The 19,900-nt window shown below is 42.9% G+C and overlaps 1 protein-coding gene across 1 annotated transcript in view; it reads left to right on the top strand.

Moving 5' to 3' along the window:
- Positions 1-583: 583 nt before the first annotated feature.
- The window catches only part of CFAP161 (cilia and flagella associated protein 161), a 34,731-nt gene continuing 15,414 nt past the window's right edge, over positions 584-19,900 (top strand). The window contains exons 1-4 of the mRNA XM_073618482.1: positions 584-742; positions 5,367-5,456; positions 10,971-11,209; positions 16,754-16,835. Coding sequence (XP_073474583.1) covers positions 674-742; positions 5,367-5,456; positions 10,971-11,209; positions 16,754-16,835 — 480 coding nt within the window. The 5' untranslated portion in view covers positions 584-673. The remainder of the gene's footprint in view (positions 743-5,366; positions 5,457-10,970; positions 11,210-16,753; positions 16,836-19,900) is intronic.

The following is a 19,900-nucleotide window of genomic DNA, read 5'->3' as shown; positions in this document are numbered from 1 at the left end:
GCTGTGCCCTGTACCCTGATGTGCTGTACCCTGATGTGCTGTACCCTGATGTGCTGTGCCCTGATGTGGCCTGATGTGCTGTACCCTGATGTGCTGTGCCCTGATGTGCCTTGTGCCCTGATGTGCTGGGCTCTGTACCCTGATGTGGCCTGATGTACCGTGCCCTGATGTGTTGTGCCCTGGGCCGGTCTGGATGAAGTCCAGGGCCACATTTTTGTCCCAGTCCAGCCCTGCTCTAGACGCAGCTGGACCAGAGCCTTGTAGGGTGGGAGAATTATCATTTTATCTCTGGAGTTGATCCCCTTTTTAATGCATGCCAATATTCTGTTTGCTTTGTTAGCAGCAGCTTGGCATTGTCTTGTAGAGCGGGAGAATTATCGTTTTGACGTTTTTAAAATCTAAGGTGCTTGCAATATGTATTTTGTCCACTAGATGTCAGCATTGTCACACGAATATCTACAGTATAGCGTGTGGGACTGAACAAGCCTTATGGAAATCTATAGTGCATTGCAATATTTATTTTGTCCACTAGATGTCAGCATTGTCACACGGCTGTCTGTAGTGTTGTAATGTGTTCTGTATCTATGGTAACATCACATGTAAACAAATCCCATAACAACAGGAATGCTCTGAGAGCTGAAGACTGGAGAGCGGGCGGAATATCAGAGCCAGGATGAGTGTCCGAACCTTCAACCCATCGGTCCGGATTGGGAACTGGAATGAAGATGTTTCCCTGGATGAGGTGAGCAAAACTCACCATTATACTTTGTGACCAGGAAATGAATTTTGGACATTACTCAGGATGTGACTCCTTACTAATGCTGCGTTCACCCTTCTGCGTGAAAAAATCACAACACAAAAAAAAAAGCACCACCCTTCAGCAGATGCACAGCGGTGCCATTAATATTTATTAATTCTTAATGGCGCCTGCAGGCATCTGCTTACATGTGTCTTTTTGGGCATGCCAAACTGCACGATACCATGCGTTTTGGCATGGCGCAATTTTTCAGAAAGCCAAGGACCTTCTTTTTCTATGCATTGCTTGTAGGACAATCCATTCATTTCAATGGGCTGCCCTATGCATGGAAAAGATGCAGAATGGGTCCCTGACACTCGTTGCTAAATCGCAGCGCAAAGTTTCTTGGGGGGCACCATTAGGAACCAATGGGAATGCCATGCCCTTTGCTGAAGCGTAGCCTGTTTCTGTGCGTGTCTGGAAAGCGCACTTAATAGTAACCTCACACAGGTTTACTCTTACCTTACGTCCCGTGTGAATGAGGCCTTACCCACGTCCAGTCCAGGGCAACTCTGACATTCTGACATTCTGCAATCTGGGTTAATGACTCAGAAACATCCATTTTCCAAATTCTGACATTCCTCTCCTTCATATAAAAAGCACCAATTTTTTGCTAGAAATCTACTTAGAACCCCCAAACATTATATATTTGTAATCAGAGGCCCTGGAGAATAAAATGGTGACGGCTGTAGATTTTTATGTCACGTGATGTTTGCGCGGTGGTTTTTTTCAAACGCCATTTATTTGAAAAAAAATTTATTTGAATGAATTTGAATGCACAAGGCCGTATGTTCTCGTAATTGCTGTCAATACAGCTGTGCCGAGAGCACATGCGCTGCGGGCTCCCAGTACAGTTACCGGCACCTCACCGAAAGCTGATCAGGGGTTTTCAGATCACATGACCACTGTGACAACCAATCACGACGATCATGTGGTCTTAAGCCCCGCCTCTCAGCAATGTAAACCTTTTAAACCTTTTAAAGGGCCGAGAGGCTGAGAGGTTAAGAAAATATAAAAGATGATGATGATGATGATGATGTTAAATCTACCTCTGTTCTGAATTGTGATCCATGTTTAGATCGCTTTTCAGAACCGATTGACTGGCTTGTTTTAACCCCATTTTTGACAACAAACATTTGTTTGCAACAAAGCAACAAACCTAATAAAGGGTCTGGAGGATCTTAGTTATGAGGAAAGGTTGCGAGCACTGAACTTATTCTCTCTGGAGAAGAGACGCTTGAGAGGGGATATGATTTCAATATACAAATACTGTACTGGTGACCCCACAATAGGGATAAAACTTTTTCGCAGAAGGGAGTTTAATAAGACTCATGGCCTCTCATTACAATTAGAAGAAAAGAGGTTTAACCTTAAACTACGTAGAGGGTTCTTTACTGTAAGAGCGGCAAGGATGTGGAATTCCCTTCCACAGGTGGTGGTCTCAGCGGGGAGCATCGATAGCTTCAAGAAACTATTAGATAAGCACCTGAATGACCGCAATATACAGGGATATGTAATGTAATACTGACACATAATCACACACATAGGTTGGACTTGATGGACTTGTGTCTTTTTTCAACCTCACCTACGATGTAACTATGTAACTATATGTAACATGCCACAACCGCATACATTGTAAGTGAATGCGGGGTGTTTGTGGCAGTTCCTCGTTCGCCTGAATGTGGCTTGTTTGGTGGGCTTGCTGCCTGTCAGTTGATGAATGTTGAGTACTTTTTTCTGCCGTCTCAAAGAAAAACATCTTGAACTTGGCATGTGAACACCCCCGTTCACTGCCTATTGCAACTTTAGGTGGTGGTGGTGGGGGGGGGGTTCGGGGCAGTAAAAATACAGCTCAACCATGTATTTGTACCGGCCCTCAACTGCACATCTAAATGAGGTTTTAAGGTGTCTCCACTCTGGATGGAGGTGCAATGGAGACACCTTTGGACAGCAGCATTGCCAGTCTGCCGAGAAGGTAGTGTTAGATAAACTAGCAGATGAACTTTACATAGGTGACTAACAAAGTAAAGCTGAACTCCTGCAAAAACCTTTTTTGAACAGTTACAGCAACTGTTTTATTATGCTTTGCAATAAAGCTTTTACATAAATACAAGCTGATCATTGTAAGCACACCTGTCATTGATAAATGGTGTGGTCAGCTTGTTCTGTTGAAAGATAACAGACTTACTGGCAGGTGAAAATAAAGGAAAAAAGAAAAAAAACTAATGCTTATTAGGACCTGGGGGTCCTAGTAGATGATAGGCTCAGCAATGGCATGCAATGCCAAGCTGCTGCTAGCAAAGCAAACAGAATATTGGCATTAAAAGGGGGATCAACTGCAGAGATAAAACGATAATTCTCCCGCTCTACAAGACTCTGGTCCTGCCGCACCTGGAGTATGCTGTCCAGTTCTGGGCACCAGTCCTCAGGAAGGATGTACTGGAAATGGAGTGAGTACAAAGAAGGGCAACAAAGCTAATAAAGGGTCTGGAGGATCTTAGTTATGAGGAAAGGTTGGGAGCACTGAACTTATTCTCTCTGGAGAAGAGACGCTTGAGAGGGGATATGATTTCAATTTACAAATACTGTACTGGTGACCCCACAATAGGGATAAAACTTTTTCACGGAGGGGAGTTTAAGAAGACTCGTGGCCACTCATTAAAATTAGAAGAAAAGAGGTTTAATCTTAAACTACGTAGAGGGTTCTTTACTGTAAGAGCGGCAAGAATGTGGAATTCCCTTCCACAGGCGGTGGTCTCAGCGGGGGGCATCGATAGTAAAAAAAAAACTATTAGATAAGCACCTGAATGACCACAACATACAGGGATATACAATGTAATACTGACATATAATCACACACATAGGTTGGACTTGATGGACTTGTGTCTTTTTTCAACCTCACCTATCACTATAATGCAGCCACCACATCTAAGAATTGGTAAGCTGCAAAATAATAGATTTTTTGTTTTTGAATTTTTATATCACTTTAAAGCAGAACTAAACCCTCCTATTCATTACAGCCAAGAAACATTTGATCTGCCATTGCTATGGTCCTACACGTGTGATCACCTACAACACCAGCCATTTGATGGCATGACAGTCAAGAGCACAAGCAACTGTGACAGTTATCATTCACTGCATGCCGTGAATGTAACTGTTTTGGAAAAAAGTTACATTGATGGGTTTAGTTTTCCTTTAAAGCAGAATTTCTGCCTAACTTTACTATTCTTAAAAATATCCCCTCCTGCTACTTATTCTGCCTACTGCCCTATGTGAAAAAGATGTGTATACTAAAGGTGATTCTAAATGTTGTTTTATTTTTTATTTTTTTAAATAAAATATGTTGCACCTACCTTCTCTGTGTAATGGTTTGGCACAGAGCAGCCCCAATCCTCTTTTTCTCTGGTCCCCCACCGGTGCTCCTGGCTCCTCCCCATTTCTGATTGCCCCCATATCAATCCACCAGCTCACTCCCGAGCCAGCTCTGTGTGTCCATTTGACAGAGAGAGTGTGGCTTGGCTCCACCCCCCCACTCCCTTTTCACTGGCTGTGATTGGCAGCAGTGGGAGCCAATCACATCCTTCACATACCATACTTACTTTTACAGTTCCTTTCATTGGCCTAATGACAGCTCGGAACACATTGATCACTGGGCAGATCGGGCATCAGATCACACTGCAGTAGATAAGTGGTTAAGCTGTGTTAGCTCTAAGCAACAATATTTGTGACTGATAAGCAGAGATTTTATTCTCACAGAGGAGGTCTGCAGCTGCCATTAAAGTGGAACTTTACCCTAAAGGGGAAGTTACAATTTATACCCTCCTCCCCCTTCTGTTTTTGGCACCTTTTTTCTGGGGGAAGGGGGGGGGGGGGGGCGGCTACCTGTTCTTGACATATACCTGCTCCCACTTCCGGAGGGCGCTGGAGCATTCAGTAAGCATAGCGTGGCTCATGCATGTGCAGTGGGAAACCAACTGTGAAGCCGCAACTGGCTGCCCAGAGAAAACATACCAGCACCAGGGACCCGGAAGACCGGAAGAAGTGGTTGGGGTGAGCACGGTGCTGGATCCCAGTATTTGTAGCTGCTGACTTTTCATTTTTTTCAAAGATGCTGAAGAATTGCTTTAGCCCGGGTTCACACCTATGCACCTATGCGAATTAGATGTGCGTTTCCGCACATCTAATTCGCATAGCAGGAGAATGTGACCGGCTCCCTATGCACACTGCACAAAAACGCTGTGCATCTTTGGCTGCGTTTCAGGGCCGAATTCAGGCATAGAATCGGCCCTGATTCGTCCCTGAAACGGTGAACAGGGACGCACAGCGCTCCTGTGCGGTCCGCAGCGCATTATGGTGTGAACCCGGGCTTAATGTTTTTGTTCTCCATTTGTAATTCTGTCTCAAATGTTTGCAACAAGTAAAAAGACGTAATTCGTTGCAGAGACTGGAGAAATGTCATTTTGTCATCCTCTAAAGTCTAAACAGTCACAAATGTGTTCATACATTTCCCCTCTTTATTTCCCTGTATCTTTCCCCTTGGTTTATATTTTTTGTTTTCTATACATTATAGGGTCTCTTGAAAGACTTTTTGGAAAAACGAGAAAAGGGAGAACTGCTTTTGCAAAAGTCAAGTAATTTCAAGAAAAATGTTTTGCAAAAGGTAAGTGGTCATGCATATAGAACCCATTTCCACCCATACATTCCCCGGACCACCAGGAGCAGTTAGTCTTGTAGCGAACCTCCTAAAGATCAGCTGGTAAATTTGGCCTATTTCTCCCCCTCACAGCATACACAGCCAGGCACACACCATTCCTCCTTTGGCTCAAAGATCAGTCTAGGGTTTTCTCTTTTTTGTTTTTATTGGAACAGTAACTTGGATAGAGATGGGAGCATGGGATACCCCCAAATTGCAAACTGTACAACTTGAGGACTGCCTGGCCTCTGGCTGCTCTGTAAATGCAGGCTATATTGTACAACCTCTGGCTGCACTGCACTCTCTTGGCTGTCTTGTACAACTCCTGACTGTACTGGGCAAACTTGAAGTAGTATTGCACGCACATGGCTGTTTTGCACAACTCCTGTCTGCACTGCGTTTGCTTAGGAGACCAAACCACCCTACAGTCACTTCTCCTCTGTAAAGCATGATAAAGTACTCATTCAGAATGTTTGGGCTTCCTCCCACCAACTCCCTTCTGGCTCTGCTCAGTCTCTGGACCCAGCTCTCTTTGGTAGGACCCCTAGCTAAGTCTAGGTGGAACATAGATGTCTTCAAAAACTCTGCTAGCTTTCTCTGCCCAGGGGCAGAGGCCTCTGCACAGGAATCTCCTCCTGAATGACGGCATGCAGGAACCCTGCACACTGCTGCCAAGCCCCTGAATACTAATGAGCTCTCCCTCCACCTTCTGGGAACACCTCCCCAGGAATTGGCCAGAGTACCATAAATATTCAGGCTGCCTGTCTATAGAAGACAGGGAGGAGTAGCAGAACAGCAGCCAGTGACACACTGATCAGCCCCAAACAATCAACCCCTGCTCCACTGATTACAGGGGAGCCAAACTAAATTTCCATAGCAGCCTACTCTGAACTAGGAGGATGCTACACACCCGTAAAGGGAAATAATTACTGTGCAACTCAAACACAACAAATCTTTTATTCACTGCATTTTGGCTGCAAATACTAATAAAAATATATGCATTGAAGTATATACAGTACATACATTTGTACTCTGATGACAATTGCCTTTCATTTGAACAACATTTTTATAGAGAATCCCTTACTCAAGAATTCCCCAGTAACCTATGGAGGAACCCTTGGATCAACAGGACCTTGGTTGAGAGAGGCTGGGATGGAGTAGTCTGTGGATAGAGTTCAAATGTGTCCTCATTGGGTGTTTTTCATTCATGTATTGTGCCTGTGGTGACCCCAACGGAAGTGAAGGGGAATCTCCAATGGGGAGAAAAATAAAAATGTGACAGATGCTGTAACCCTAAATCTACAAAAATGCTACAGCTCCATTTTTTTTTTTTGTAAATTCTGTTTATTGATTTCCAAAAGTATAAAACAAAGTACAATACAGAGCCTTTGGACATACCCTGGCTTGAAAAATACAAAAAAACATCAAAACAATTGCATAGTAAAAGAATAGCTCTACTAGCTAAAGATAGAACCCTAGGTCTTAAGAACTATTAACACTGCTTGTCTCGCATTTCAAATGGCATGTAATGCCGCGTACAGACGAGTGGACTTCTCGTCCGTCTAAACTCCGAAGGACTTTTCGACGGAGTTCCGACGGAGTTGCGACAGAGTTCCACTTGCCTACACACCAAAGTCCGATCATTTCGAACGTGATGACGTACGACCAGACTGGAAAAAGGAAGTTCATACCCAGTAGCCAATAGCTGCCCTTGCGTGCTTTTTTGCCCGTCGGACTAGCATACAGACGAACTGATTTTTCAATCGGACTCGAGTCCGTCAGAAAGATTTGAAACATGTTCTATTTCTAGGTCCGTCGGAATTTTCGATACAAAAGGTCCGATGAAGGTCCGATGAAGCCCACACACGATCGGAATGTCCGATGGATTCGTTCCGTCGGACCAGTTTGGTAGAAAAGTCCGCTCGTGTGTGCGTGGCATAATACATCCGTGGAGTTATTTGTGCACAGTATGAAAACATACATAAGATATAAACATTGAGGGGAGTGTATGTGTACCAGGCCTCAGAATCTATATTTGGTCACATAGAGACCCACTACCTGGAGCAATAAACAAGGGCTTAACCATTACCACCTCACTTCAACCGTCTTATCTGACCCTAGTGAGTGGCATTCGTTTCTGATGATTCCAAACAAATAGTCCATATCTTATCAAATTTGTTCAAACACCCACGTGAAAGGTATGTGGCTTTATATAGGGGAATAGTTGTGGTGACTAGACACTTCTGTTAGTTTCCATTTTAAAATTGTTGCCTTCCGGGAATAAAACAATAATAGCCCTATAAGAGTCTGTGTTACTCAGAGATGTGCCAAATCACTGACCTGGCCCAACAGACAGACTAAAATTGTCAAATGGATCGGAATCATCACCAAGGAGTATATAAATTGGGTTATCGACGTCCAAAATAATTGTAGTTTGGGGCAGGACCACACCATGTGACAAAAGTCAGCGTCGCCTCCACTACACTTCCAGCAGCAGGTGTAGGCCCCCCGGGTAGATTTTATAAAATTTTTGTGGAGTTAGATAAATTCTGTGGATAAGCTTAAACTGAATCAAACTATCCCTTACTGCCACTAACTGAAGAAACAGATACTTCCATCCCATATGTCTTTCCAATCCTCTGCATCCATGCCAGGGAAGTCCTCCTGCCATTTAGAATATAGCCTCTCTAGGCCAAAATGAACTGAGGGCATCAGCGCCTTAAAAATGTTAAACAATGGCTTATCTAACTGCTCATCTCCTAATAAGGATTCTAGATTAGATTGGAGGAGAGTAATGCAACGTACACACGACCAGACTTTCTGGGAAACTAGGTCCGACGGTCTTCCCAGCGGACTTCCGCTTAATTTCTGAACGGACGGACTTGCCTACACACGACCGGACTTTCCGGCAGACTAGGTCCGCCGGCCTTCCCGAGGGACTTCCGATGGAGTTACGGCAGACTTTCTGAATGAACGGACTTGCCCACACACGGACAAGTCCATTAATTTTGAACGTGACTCAGGTACGACGGGACTAGAAAAGGAAGTCAATCTTGCCGCTTTTATCGGCGAGATTGACACCTTGCAAGCCCTGTCGCGGGGCATACCAGGCCCTTAGGTCTGGTATGGATTGTAAGGGGAACCCCCTACGCCGAAAAAACGTTGTGGGGTCCCCCCCAAAATCCATACCAGACCCTGGCTTAAGTGGTTCCCCTTACAATCCATACCAGACCTAAGGGCCTGGTATGCCCCGCGCTCACCGCAATAGGAAAATTTGTTTCTCCTATTGCAGCGAGCGCGAGATGCAATACTCTGCCCTTATGTCGTATCTGGTCCGTCGGACCACCATACAGATGAACGGGCTTTCCGTCAGGAACTGAGTCCAGCTGAGTTACGACGGAAAGATTTAAAGCAAGTTTCAAATCTAAAGTCTGTCAGATTTCTGACCGAAACAGTCTGTCGGAAGTTCGATGCAGTCCACACACGGTCGGATTTTCTGCCGGATTCGGTCCGTCGGACCAGTCTGGTCGGAAAGTCCGCCCTTGTGTACACGGCATAACAGGTCGAGAACTAAATTGGGTGGAAAAGACATGCCTAACTTGTAGGAGTCTAAAAAAAATAATGGTTGGGTAATCCAAACTTTTGTTTAAGGGCATCAAAAGAGACAAGCGCGCCATCTACAAATATGTGTTCAGTCGTTATGATGCCTTTAACTGCCCACAACCCCGGGTCTGGGATAGAGAAAAAATTCAGAGAGTAATGGGTTGAGCCATAAGGGAGTGGCAGGGGACCAGCTGTGCATTTCTCCCTGGTGTTTACAGACCTGTGCTTGCCATGCCTGAATTACTGTTTTTATAGACAGTGTGAGGTGAATTGGAGCCTGGGGACCCCTATATAATGCATTCCTCAATGATTCATATGACCCCAGAAAGGCAGCCTCAAGGACCACCGAGGCATTTGTATCAACTGTTATCACCTACTGTAGTTATAGGCATGGGAGAGTAAGGCAGCATAGTAGTATTAATGGAGATCCAGGCAGGCTAGTCCCCCCCCTGCGTCCAGGGCCTCTACCGGTCTACTTTAAGTGAGTTATAACATGGCCACAGTTGCTAACAAATGTAATGTTGTACCAGTCATTTTTAATATGAGTTGAATTATTTAGGTTTTTCATAAAAAATTAGGAAGCACAATGCTCAAATCAACTAAGAAAACAAAAGCAATGAGCAACAGAGCATATATTGCTTTGTTTAGTGACTGATGATTTCTTTTTCAGCCATGTAATGTTATGGGAGCTGGAATATCATTTTAATCACAGTACAGAACCGTCAGCCCCACCCCCTCCACACACGCACATTTTAAGAGGTACCCTGTACCCATCCCCAGGGGTGACATCTAGTGACGTTACTGAGAATCTTGGCACGGCATCACAGAGGTGCTCAAATGAAAGTTGTTATATTTTTCTTTTCTATGGATCTCTTTGGGCTTTAGGAGACAAACAGTGGGTTTTGGCATGGTGTAAATGGGGGCTGGTGTGACAATAGCACTTACATCAAGGCAGATGAAGAATATATATAGTATAGCTGTGCTGATTCTGGTATTTACAGCCTAATGCCATACATTTCCAGTCCCAGCCCTTATCTGCCATTAGAGGGTCTTGTTTTTGTAGCCTTTGGAAAAGCTTGCATGCTAACAGTTTTTACAGACAGGCTGCCCGTGACTTACTGTACCTTCTTAAAAAGCAGTGGTATGTAATGAGTGGTGCTCATGCACCATATCATGCATAATAGGGTGCCTGAGCACTGTATTAGTATCACTAGTGACATCAGTGTCAGTTAGAGTCCCTCCCAGCCAGTGTCAGCATCAAATTGCCCTCCACAGTATCCCAGTCACACTATAAGTCGCTGATCACCACCATTACTAGTATAATTTCTATACAGATCAATATATTGATTAGATGATTAGAACTATAGCAGTGTTCTGAATAGTATAATGTCCCCAAAAATGCAGTGTTAGCAGGATCAGCCCTCGATCACTGCCAGCACTCGCGACATGTAGCAGAATACATTTTGGCCCTAAATGTATGAAGAAAAGTAATTTTATTAATTATGTTTTATAACAGAAAGTAGAAAATTTGGCATTTTTTTTAAAGCTTTTTGGGTTATTTTTGTTTTGTTTATATAATAAAAAATAAAAAAAAACGAGTAGTGATTAAATACCACCAAAAGAAAGCTCTATTTGTGGGGATAAAAATGTTATAAATGTAATTTGTGTACAGTGTTAGATGACCACATAATTGCCAGTTAAAGTAACGATTGGCAGAAAATGCTCCGGTCATGAAGGGAGTAAAGCCTTCCGGAAGTCAAGAGGATAAAGAGTAGTATTATCACCATCATCATCTGTAATAAACATTGTCTAGAAACATTATTATCACTTGAATGAGGTATACTGGACTTTTTAATATTTTTCCTTTCTTTATGTTAGGCAGAGCTTTCTATCTCCAAGGATGGATTCCTCCACATTGGTGATGTAGTCATGTTACTGAATCCAGAGAACAGCGCGCAATCACTAAGTAATCCATCCCCGGTACATGGGAACTACACTCTCTCGGCTAACCCAGATGAAAGTGCTTTACATTGTAAGAGCCACCTAACAGCACAGTGTGGAGTCAGTGGCAGCAGCAATGTCAAGCCATGTGCCCGGAATGCTTTCATTATAACAAGGTACAGTATATGTTTTTACCACATTTCTATCATAAACTCTAATGAAAAAAAAAATGATGAAAACGTATTCATAATATTGCAGGCAGGTCCTAAACATGTAACCTCAAGATGCACATGCAGTACACTACAGTGCATATATGTAACATGCATTGGGTTAAAAACACAGTGTTTAATTGAATAACATGGTACCCATGGGACTTTGGTACAGTGTCCCAAATTTGCATGGATACCATACTATTCAATTAATAACTGTGTTTTTGAGCCATTGCACAAGTGCAGAAAAGACCACCATACTATACATGAACAGGACCATAGTGTGTGAGCACTTTGTTGTTCCACCTGCCCTGTGTTCTGTTCATAACTTGAGCAGAAATTGTTCAGACTTAAAAGTGACTGTCACTAAATTAAATCCAGTCAATATCTGGCTCCCTGCAAACTAGAGATTGAATGCTAACCTCTTCTGCCGCCTGTGCCACCAATGTTTGCAGAAGTGAGTAGAAACTGCCGGATAAAGATCCTAAAGAACCTGACACTTCTGGTAGTGGTTATTTTCTGGTCCCTCCTTGCTAGACACTGTGGTTTACCTGCTGGCCTCTACATTAACAGTAATGACATAGGGACTGGTGGATCGAACCACAGAGCACGGTGGGGGACCAGGCATCTGACACTACTGGAGCTCTGCACTCTCCACTCTGCTTAGCCTGTGGTTTATTTATTTTCTTACTGCAGTGGCCTTTGGTGCAGTCAGTGGCAGAGGTTAGAATTCAATGGAGTAGATTTAATACATTAAAATAACCTGTTCACTTTACAAGAGAATTTCCACTTTGCAGGGGAAATTTCTCTTAGCTTAGTGAATGTGTTGAATATTCACTTTGCAAAAGAATAGCCAATCGCATGCAAGGAAAAAATCTGCATTTTTGCTTGCACATGATTGGATGATGGTAGTCAGCAGAGCATCACCTCTAAGCTAAAGGAAAATACCCTTGCGAAGTGAACAGCCTATTTACCTTTGGAAAAATCAACCCCCATGTCCAGATTTTTTTTAAATTACAAAGTTGCTTTAATAAATACTAGATCTCCAATAAAGAAGAGAACCTGCACTTTACCTATACTGGAAACCAGTTTGTTTTGCAGGAGGGGCTGTAAGCATAAACAAATACCTTCCTAAAGCTTCATGTTGTCAGGTCCTATATAAGTTTTAAACCTCCTAAGCATGTCAGATCTTACACAGGACTATGCATGCTTCTGTGGTGCCCATGTGACCATGCTCCAGCCTGGTAATTGGCTGTCAGCCATCCAGCAAAATGCATTGTGTAGAACCAGGTGGAGTGTCACGTACAGTATTTAACCAGACCTGGAACTACCAATCTCGCTAAGACAGGTACTCATTATTTGGTTTGGAGTGATGGGGTGGTGAGTAGTGTAGGAAAGGTAAGGACAATGTGCTGAACCTTTTATAACATGTCACTTTACACCCGCATGTAGAGTGTAACATATAACATGCTTCAGTACATGTTCCCCTCTAACCCCCCCTAGACCCACCCCCGGGACAGCAGGGGAGGGTTATCCCCCCCGCTGCGTCAATCGTTTAAAGGGATCTGTGAATAAATGAACTTGTGGCTGTGTACTTGTAGCCACTGTGGCTGACAGCTTGTAGTTCTCAACTGACAGCAAGGGTGATGATGAGCACTCTCGTAGTCCATTCACAAGTTCTCCCGCTTTCTAACAGAAAGTCCATATGGAGGTACAAGCAGAAAGCTGGAAGACTTGTCTGCAGGAGCCTGATATCCATTGTTCACAGATGCAATGCTTTGGAGGTTCCTTGGGGAAAAATAGAAAATGCGCAATTTTTGTTTTTCCTGCAAAAATTTGTGCATTCATTATTTTTTCCTAAAGGTCTTTTATGCTTTTTATCCTTTAAAGTCTGTCTAATAAAATGTCTTGTCTATTTAAAAGGGAGCTAGTTAAAGATTTGATAGATGCAAAGACATGTACCTGTTTCATACATCATTCCTCTATTATATTTATTTGAGTGGAGCAGAAAGTAAATTGAAACCCAGAGAACAGTTTTTGCTAGAGGAGTTCTATTCTCACTTTCTGTTCTCTATTGCCCTGTACACACGATTGGACATTGATCGGACATTCCGACAACAAAATCCATTGGATTTTTTCCGAAGGATTTTGGGCCAAACTTGTCTTGCATACACACGGTCGCACAAAGTTGTCGGAAAATCTGATCGTTCTGAACGCGGTGACGTAAGACACGTAAAAAACGGGGCAGTAGCCAAAAGCTTTCGTCTCTTAATTTATTCTGAGCATGCGTGGCACTTTGTGCGTCGGATTTGTGTACACACGATCGGAATTTAAACTATGGGATTTTGTTGTCGGAAAATGATAAAAATTATATCCTGCTCTCAAACGTTGTGTGTCGGAAATTCCGACGGAAAAAGTCAGATGGAGCGCACACACGATCGGAATTTCCAACAACACAATCCGATCACACTTTTTCTATCGGAAAATCCTACTGTGTGTACAGGGCATATTTCTGACGCAAAAGTGGAACAAGAAAGGCTGTGTGAGAAAGCCTTGCTATGTGGTAAACAGTGGAGGAGAGCCATTATAGCCCAACTCTAGTCTCTGCAGCATTCTCCTGTGAGCCCAGGCAAACAATGTGCCCCCCAGGTGCAAGTCCATGACATATGAAGGACCTAACCCACAGTCACTTAACCTACCCATTATACATAAACTCTAACCCTTCCAAATCCCCCACAAATTACTTCACAAGGATTTGGAGTAAATGGCCTGATGGCCTTTTTATTAACAATTACCCTAAATTAAATAAATAACATTTTTAAATAACCATTAACCAACTTTCTATATACTTTTTGGGGTCTTCGAGGGCAACGACACACAACTGGTCACTGCGATCAACTTCCTTTAAACTTTAGGCCTCCAGTCGCAAGCCACTGACTCAGAGATTGGACGCAACCTTCGCAGTGACCTACCTTTTGCCCCTTCCTGGTTAACCCCTCGTTAACCGGAAGGTGCCTGAGAACCCCATACCACAGATGGGTACCAACCATGTTATATATAGATATATCTATATATCTATATATAACATCCATCTTCTCCTCCTCCAAAGACCCACAACTGCCGGGCTGTCCTGACAGCTCCCGTTTTAATTAAACAAAAACTTGGGAGGGTGGGTGGGAATCTCTTCCTCCGCCGTTCTCGAATGACGTCACTCCCCCTTCTCCTTCTTTTACTGCACCCGAGCGCCTCCCCGCTCCGGCCACCCCCCTTTTCTTAAAGGCGACAACTTTTCCTTTCTCTAAAAGCATGACTGTGCATGTCCACATTGTCATGCCGTCCCTACATCCATCCCTTCCTCTCCTTTTACTCCGGGATTCCCTTGACAGCCTGGGCCCAAAGGAAGAGAGTTGAATGATACTGGCCATCATTGAGCCCTGAAGACCAAAGACTTCTGATATTTGAAATAGATTATTATATTAAAGCTGAATTTCAGGTGTGGTTTGTATTGCTTAGTTACAGGGGTCCAGCTTGGGCCAATGTAAGTATGCATATTTCAAACCGTGGAATCCCTGTGGTAGTGGAGAATCACTTTAGTAGTTGATGCTACTACAGTGGTAGCCTCTGTCTTTCAGATTTTGTGCCGAGAGGCTGCCCTGCTGCATAGTAACCATAGGGAGTCTCTTGCTCAGTATGGCCTCCATTCAGAGAACTCCATGCATTTTCTCAATGAATGCAAAGTGTTTTCTGATCAAGGTGGGGAGACAGGGTGGTGGCATCACAATCTCCCCATGTCGTTACAGTGCAGCAGAGCAGCCACCCCAGAAGACCATGCTGATCAATGTAGCAGTAACAACTAATATAGCGATTCTCCGCTTCAACAACAATCCCTCAGATGTGAAATAAGCAATAATAAGCTGGACCCATGTAATTATGCAATACAAACTATACCTGCAATTCAGCTTCAAAGTGGAACTAGAGCCCCCCCCCCCCCAAAAAAAATATGTATGTGCTGCAGTACTTAGGTTGCATTACTACCGAATATAAAGCAGCATTGTCCTTCATGTAGGTTGTGTTACCTGCTTGCACGACAGTGGGAGGAGTGAGATATTGCAGGGGTGTGGCAGTCAGGATTGTCACTACTGATTCACAAGCCTGTAGCTTGTCAATCAGCACCTGGCCACACCCGATTCTTCCCACTGCATTCTGCGTTGGCAGCACTGACTATTGCTGAAATTCTCCCACTGTGAGCTGCAGTGTCTGGTTGGGGGGAATTTGTGAGACACAAAAGAAGGAACATTTGGTTGACTAAAGGGATATAAAGGAAGTTTGTTCTTTTAACTTATGACGCTCTCGCATTACATAGTTAATGGATTTAAAGTGTTTGTTACCCCAACATTTCATATTCCTGATATGTGTCTGTTGTACCATGGACTTATGTTAAAAAGTATCCTGTTCTCTTATAATGCTTCCTTTTATGTGAAATACCTGGTGATCCTGCCAGTCCCCCTGCTGTCCTATTTCAAACTGACTACGCTAGGCATAGAACCTCATCCATCCCAGCTTGGTCAGTTTCCCGGATGTGCTGGGAGAACAGCCTTCCTGTAATCCAATGTCAGACTTATGCTGACATGCCTGTACAGCTGACCACTGGGAAGATCAGTGTTTTGCTCTTTCTCTGTCTCCTGCTGGCATGCCCCCCTCTATCTCCACCCCCACCTCTCTAAGCCCCTTATGCAGCCTGAGAAGAGAGATTATGTGATCATTTATTATTAAGGAAAAGAAAGGAAAGGTATTTAAAATGTGTGTGTGTGTATATATATATATATATATATATATATATATATACAAATGTTTTGCCTTTCATTTCTATTTTAAACTGAATAGTTCTTTTTTACAAGGTGAGGATTCACATATACTTTAAAGTGGATGTAAGCCCTTACATCTACCCAGTGAAGTGACTGTCTTCAGGTGATACACAGAAAGGAAACAAATCCTCCTACATAAGTTGTACCTATTTATCCACAGCCCTTTCTTCTCTTCATCTTCTCTTCATCCATTCAAAGTGCTGAGTTTTAAAGCTTGTCTGAGAGTTCAGAAAAAAAGTTACACTTTGCAGAGCTCAGTGAGGAGAGGTCTGATAGCTGATTGGAGGGAAGGGACACCCCCCCCCCCCCCCCCTCTTCACACAGCACACAGGAACAGAGATGAGGCTGTTAATCTGTTCCCTCCCCTGTCACCTTTATGTTCTTGGTGTCAGGAAAACTTGTCAGAATTGATTCATGCTGATAGCAGAGGAACAAAGCAGCAGACAGAAATTACACTTAGCACTCTTAAGACAAGCACACTATAGAGGGATATGCTTTGTTTATATTTCATATCTGAGGTTTACAACCACTTTATAACCTGTTTAGACTGTCACACAGAAGCCTTCAGATTTACTCTAAAAGCTCTTAAACTCTGACTATTCTAAAGTAACTGTATTTAATGTTTTTCCATGTTATTGGGGAACAGTGTGGATGGCAGTGAACATGGGGAACCTCTCCATTACGGACAGAACTTTGCGTTAAGGACAGCAGATGGTTTTATGGGACACGTAAGTGAAGTCGGAACATATTTCATACACTGAGACCATTGCTTTTCTAATAGTGATGCTTCTTAAATAAATCTCACTTTCGCAATACACCACTTAACTTGTTTGCATTAGATTATTCATCAGTTTTTTTTTTTTCAGAGGATTATGTCACCAAGGCATAAATAAATGTTCTAGGAGAAAATGACATTGAAAGTGCAGAGCAATTTGTAATGTTAACCACTTGACAACTGGGCACTTAAACCCCCTTCCTAACTAGACCAATTTTCAGCTTTCTGCACTCTCACATTTTGAATGACAATTACTCAGTCATGCAACACTGTACCCATATTAATTTTTTGTTCTTTTTTTCACACAAATAAGGCTTTTTTTTGGTGGTATACAGCCACTTAAGGACCGAGCCTCTTTCTGAGATTTGGTGTTTACAAGTTAAAAACAGTTTTTTTGCTAGAAAATAGCTTAGAACCCCCAAACATTATATATATAAAATGGCGGTTGTTGCAATACTTTCTGTCACACCGTATTTGCGCAGCAGTCTTACAAGCGCACTTTTTTGGAAAAAATAAACTTTTTTGAATTAAAAAATAAGACAACAGTAAAAGTGTGTGACATGGATGTGGCACGAATGAGCACTGATGTGGAACAGATGACCACTGATGTGGCATGGATGAGGCACGGATGAGCACTGATGTGGCATGGATGAGCACTGATGTGGCATGGATGGGCACTGATGTGGCATGGATGGGCACAGATGAGCACTGATGTGGCATGGATGAGCATGAATGAGGCATGGGTTGGGATAGATGAGCATGGATGGGCATGGATGAGCCATAGATGAGCATGGATGGGTATGGATGAGACATGTATGAGCATGGATGAGACATGGATGGGCATGGATGAGACATGTATGAGCCATGTATGAGCATGGATGAGACATGGATGAGCATGAATGAGACATGGATGAGACATGTATGAGCCATGGATGGGCATTGATGAGACATGGATGAGCCATTGATGAGCATGGATGAGACATGTATGAGCCTGAGACATGGATGAGCCATTGATGAGCATGGATGAGACATGGATGAGCATGAATGAGACATGGATGAGACATGTATGAGCCATGGATGGGCATTGATGAGACATGGATGAGCCATTGATGAGCATGGATGAGACATGTATGAGCCATGGATGGGCATGGATGAGACATGGATGAGCCATTGATGAGCATGGATGAGACATGTATGAGCCATGGATGGGCATGGATGAGACATGTATGAGCCATGGATGGGCATGGATGAGACATGTATGAGCCATGGATGAGCATGGATGGGCATGGATGAGCATGGATGAGCATGGATGAGCATGAATGAGCATGGATGGGCATAGATGAGCATGGATGAGCATGAATGAGACATAGATGAGACATGGATGAGATAAGTATGACTACAGAAGCAAATACTCTTGCGCACAGGTGTGTAAGCTAGAGGATCCCAAGGGTTCAGAAAGGACAATGAATTTCGGCCTTGCTGCTCTCCAGGATGGGGTTATCCTAGCAGTAAACCATAAGAAAAAAAGAGAGCGCACCAGCCTAGTGCATTATCCTAAGGTAAGTTTATTAAAATAAAGGTTAAAATCTACTCACAAAGGTAGGAAGAAAAAAATCGCACTATAAACAATCACAAAGCGATTGATCCACTGGTAGCAGTTTCCAGGTCCTAGGAGGAGGACGTATGAACCGCTGCTGGCTAACACATTTCGAAGGTGTCCCTTCTTCATCAGAGCCGTATCTGTGTTAATCTCTTGCAACTATTTATATATGTGTCTATCTGGGATTCACATCTCAGATTGGTACTGGAACTCCCCCTCCTAATTAGAGGGAGTCCCAAAAAAAGGGGGAGGGGTTTGACTTTGGCCACATTATTAAGTTATTATAATTTATTTGATTTATTTTATTTTATTTTATTTTATTTGACTTCATTTCACATGTGCGTGCACACTGGAAGCGCATGCATCCAGTAGTGAGCTGACTTGGATCTGTTGGCAAGTACTGCACATTAAATTGTCCTGGGTATTCTAAATAGCAATAAGGGATTACCGAATATCATAGAAATCAACATAAAAATCATCTTTAGAAAGAAAGCCATAGCTCGCACCTTCTCAAATGACCCCTCTGTGTGAACTATAGCTGCTCCGGCGTCCATAGCCGACAGCTTCCATCCATTCTCTTGTCCTGATGCGCTGTCTCGGCAGGTGGAATGCACGCCGCGCCATCACTTGCTGGTTGCGGTCCATTGGGCGGAAGTGCGGTCATGACGTCTAGTAGCAAACAATAGCCGCCATATTGTTGAAGAAAAAGGTAGAGTGCAAAGCCAGACACAAGGGTCAAGGCAATGCATTAGAAGGATAGTAAAGGGAGCACTTAGCTCGCAGTGGGGCCTCTGAGGGGAGCAAAAAATGACTTAGTACTAAACGTGTATAACGTTGTAGAAAAAAGAGAGAGCGTAGACAAACCGGTATGTAAATGTTATGTATACATATCAGAAGCATGCATACATGTGTCATTATATAATGTGGTTTGTAGCAGTTAGTTAGAACTTGCACTATATCGCTAAAACTATAGCCTGTGCTTATACGGTACAAGGTATATATGCACACAAAGTGTGCACGCACATGTTGGTGGACATGGACACAAATAAATTGATTGAATTAAATTCAGTGGGATTGAATGTTTGAATGAATATAATTGATTATTAATAGTGACTGGCAATAGAAATATACCTATAGCTAAAAAGGCTAATGCACACATGTATAAAAAGATAAGCAAGGTACACTATAATTATATAATAAAACATATTAGTAAAAAAAATATATATATATATATAAACATATATATATATATATATATATATATATATATATACATATATATATACCATAATTACGGTAATAATAATAAAAACTTAGTAGTAAAAATATCCGTATATATGTGCAAAGGTGTGCACACTTAGATTCCCTAGTGGTATCAGGACCAATCCTTGTGTACATGACCGATACATCATACAAGG

This window comes from Aquarana catesbeiana, linkage group LG03, assembly GCF_042186555.1.
Source record: "Aquarana catesbeiana isolate 2022-GZ linkage group LG03, ASM4218655v1, whole genome shotgun sequence".
Taxonomy (NCBI): Eukaryota; Metazoa; Chordata; class Amphibia; order Anura; family Ranidae; genus Aquarana; species Aquarana catesbeiana.
The sequence above is the reverse complement of the archived record's forward strand: the minus strand, read 5'-3'. Positions and strand labels throughout refer to the sequence as shown.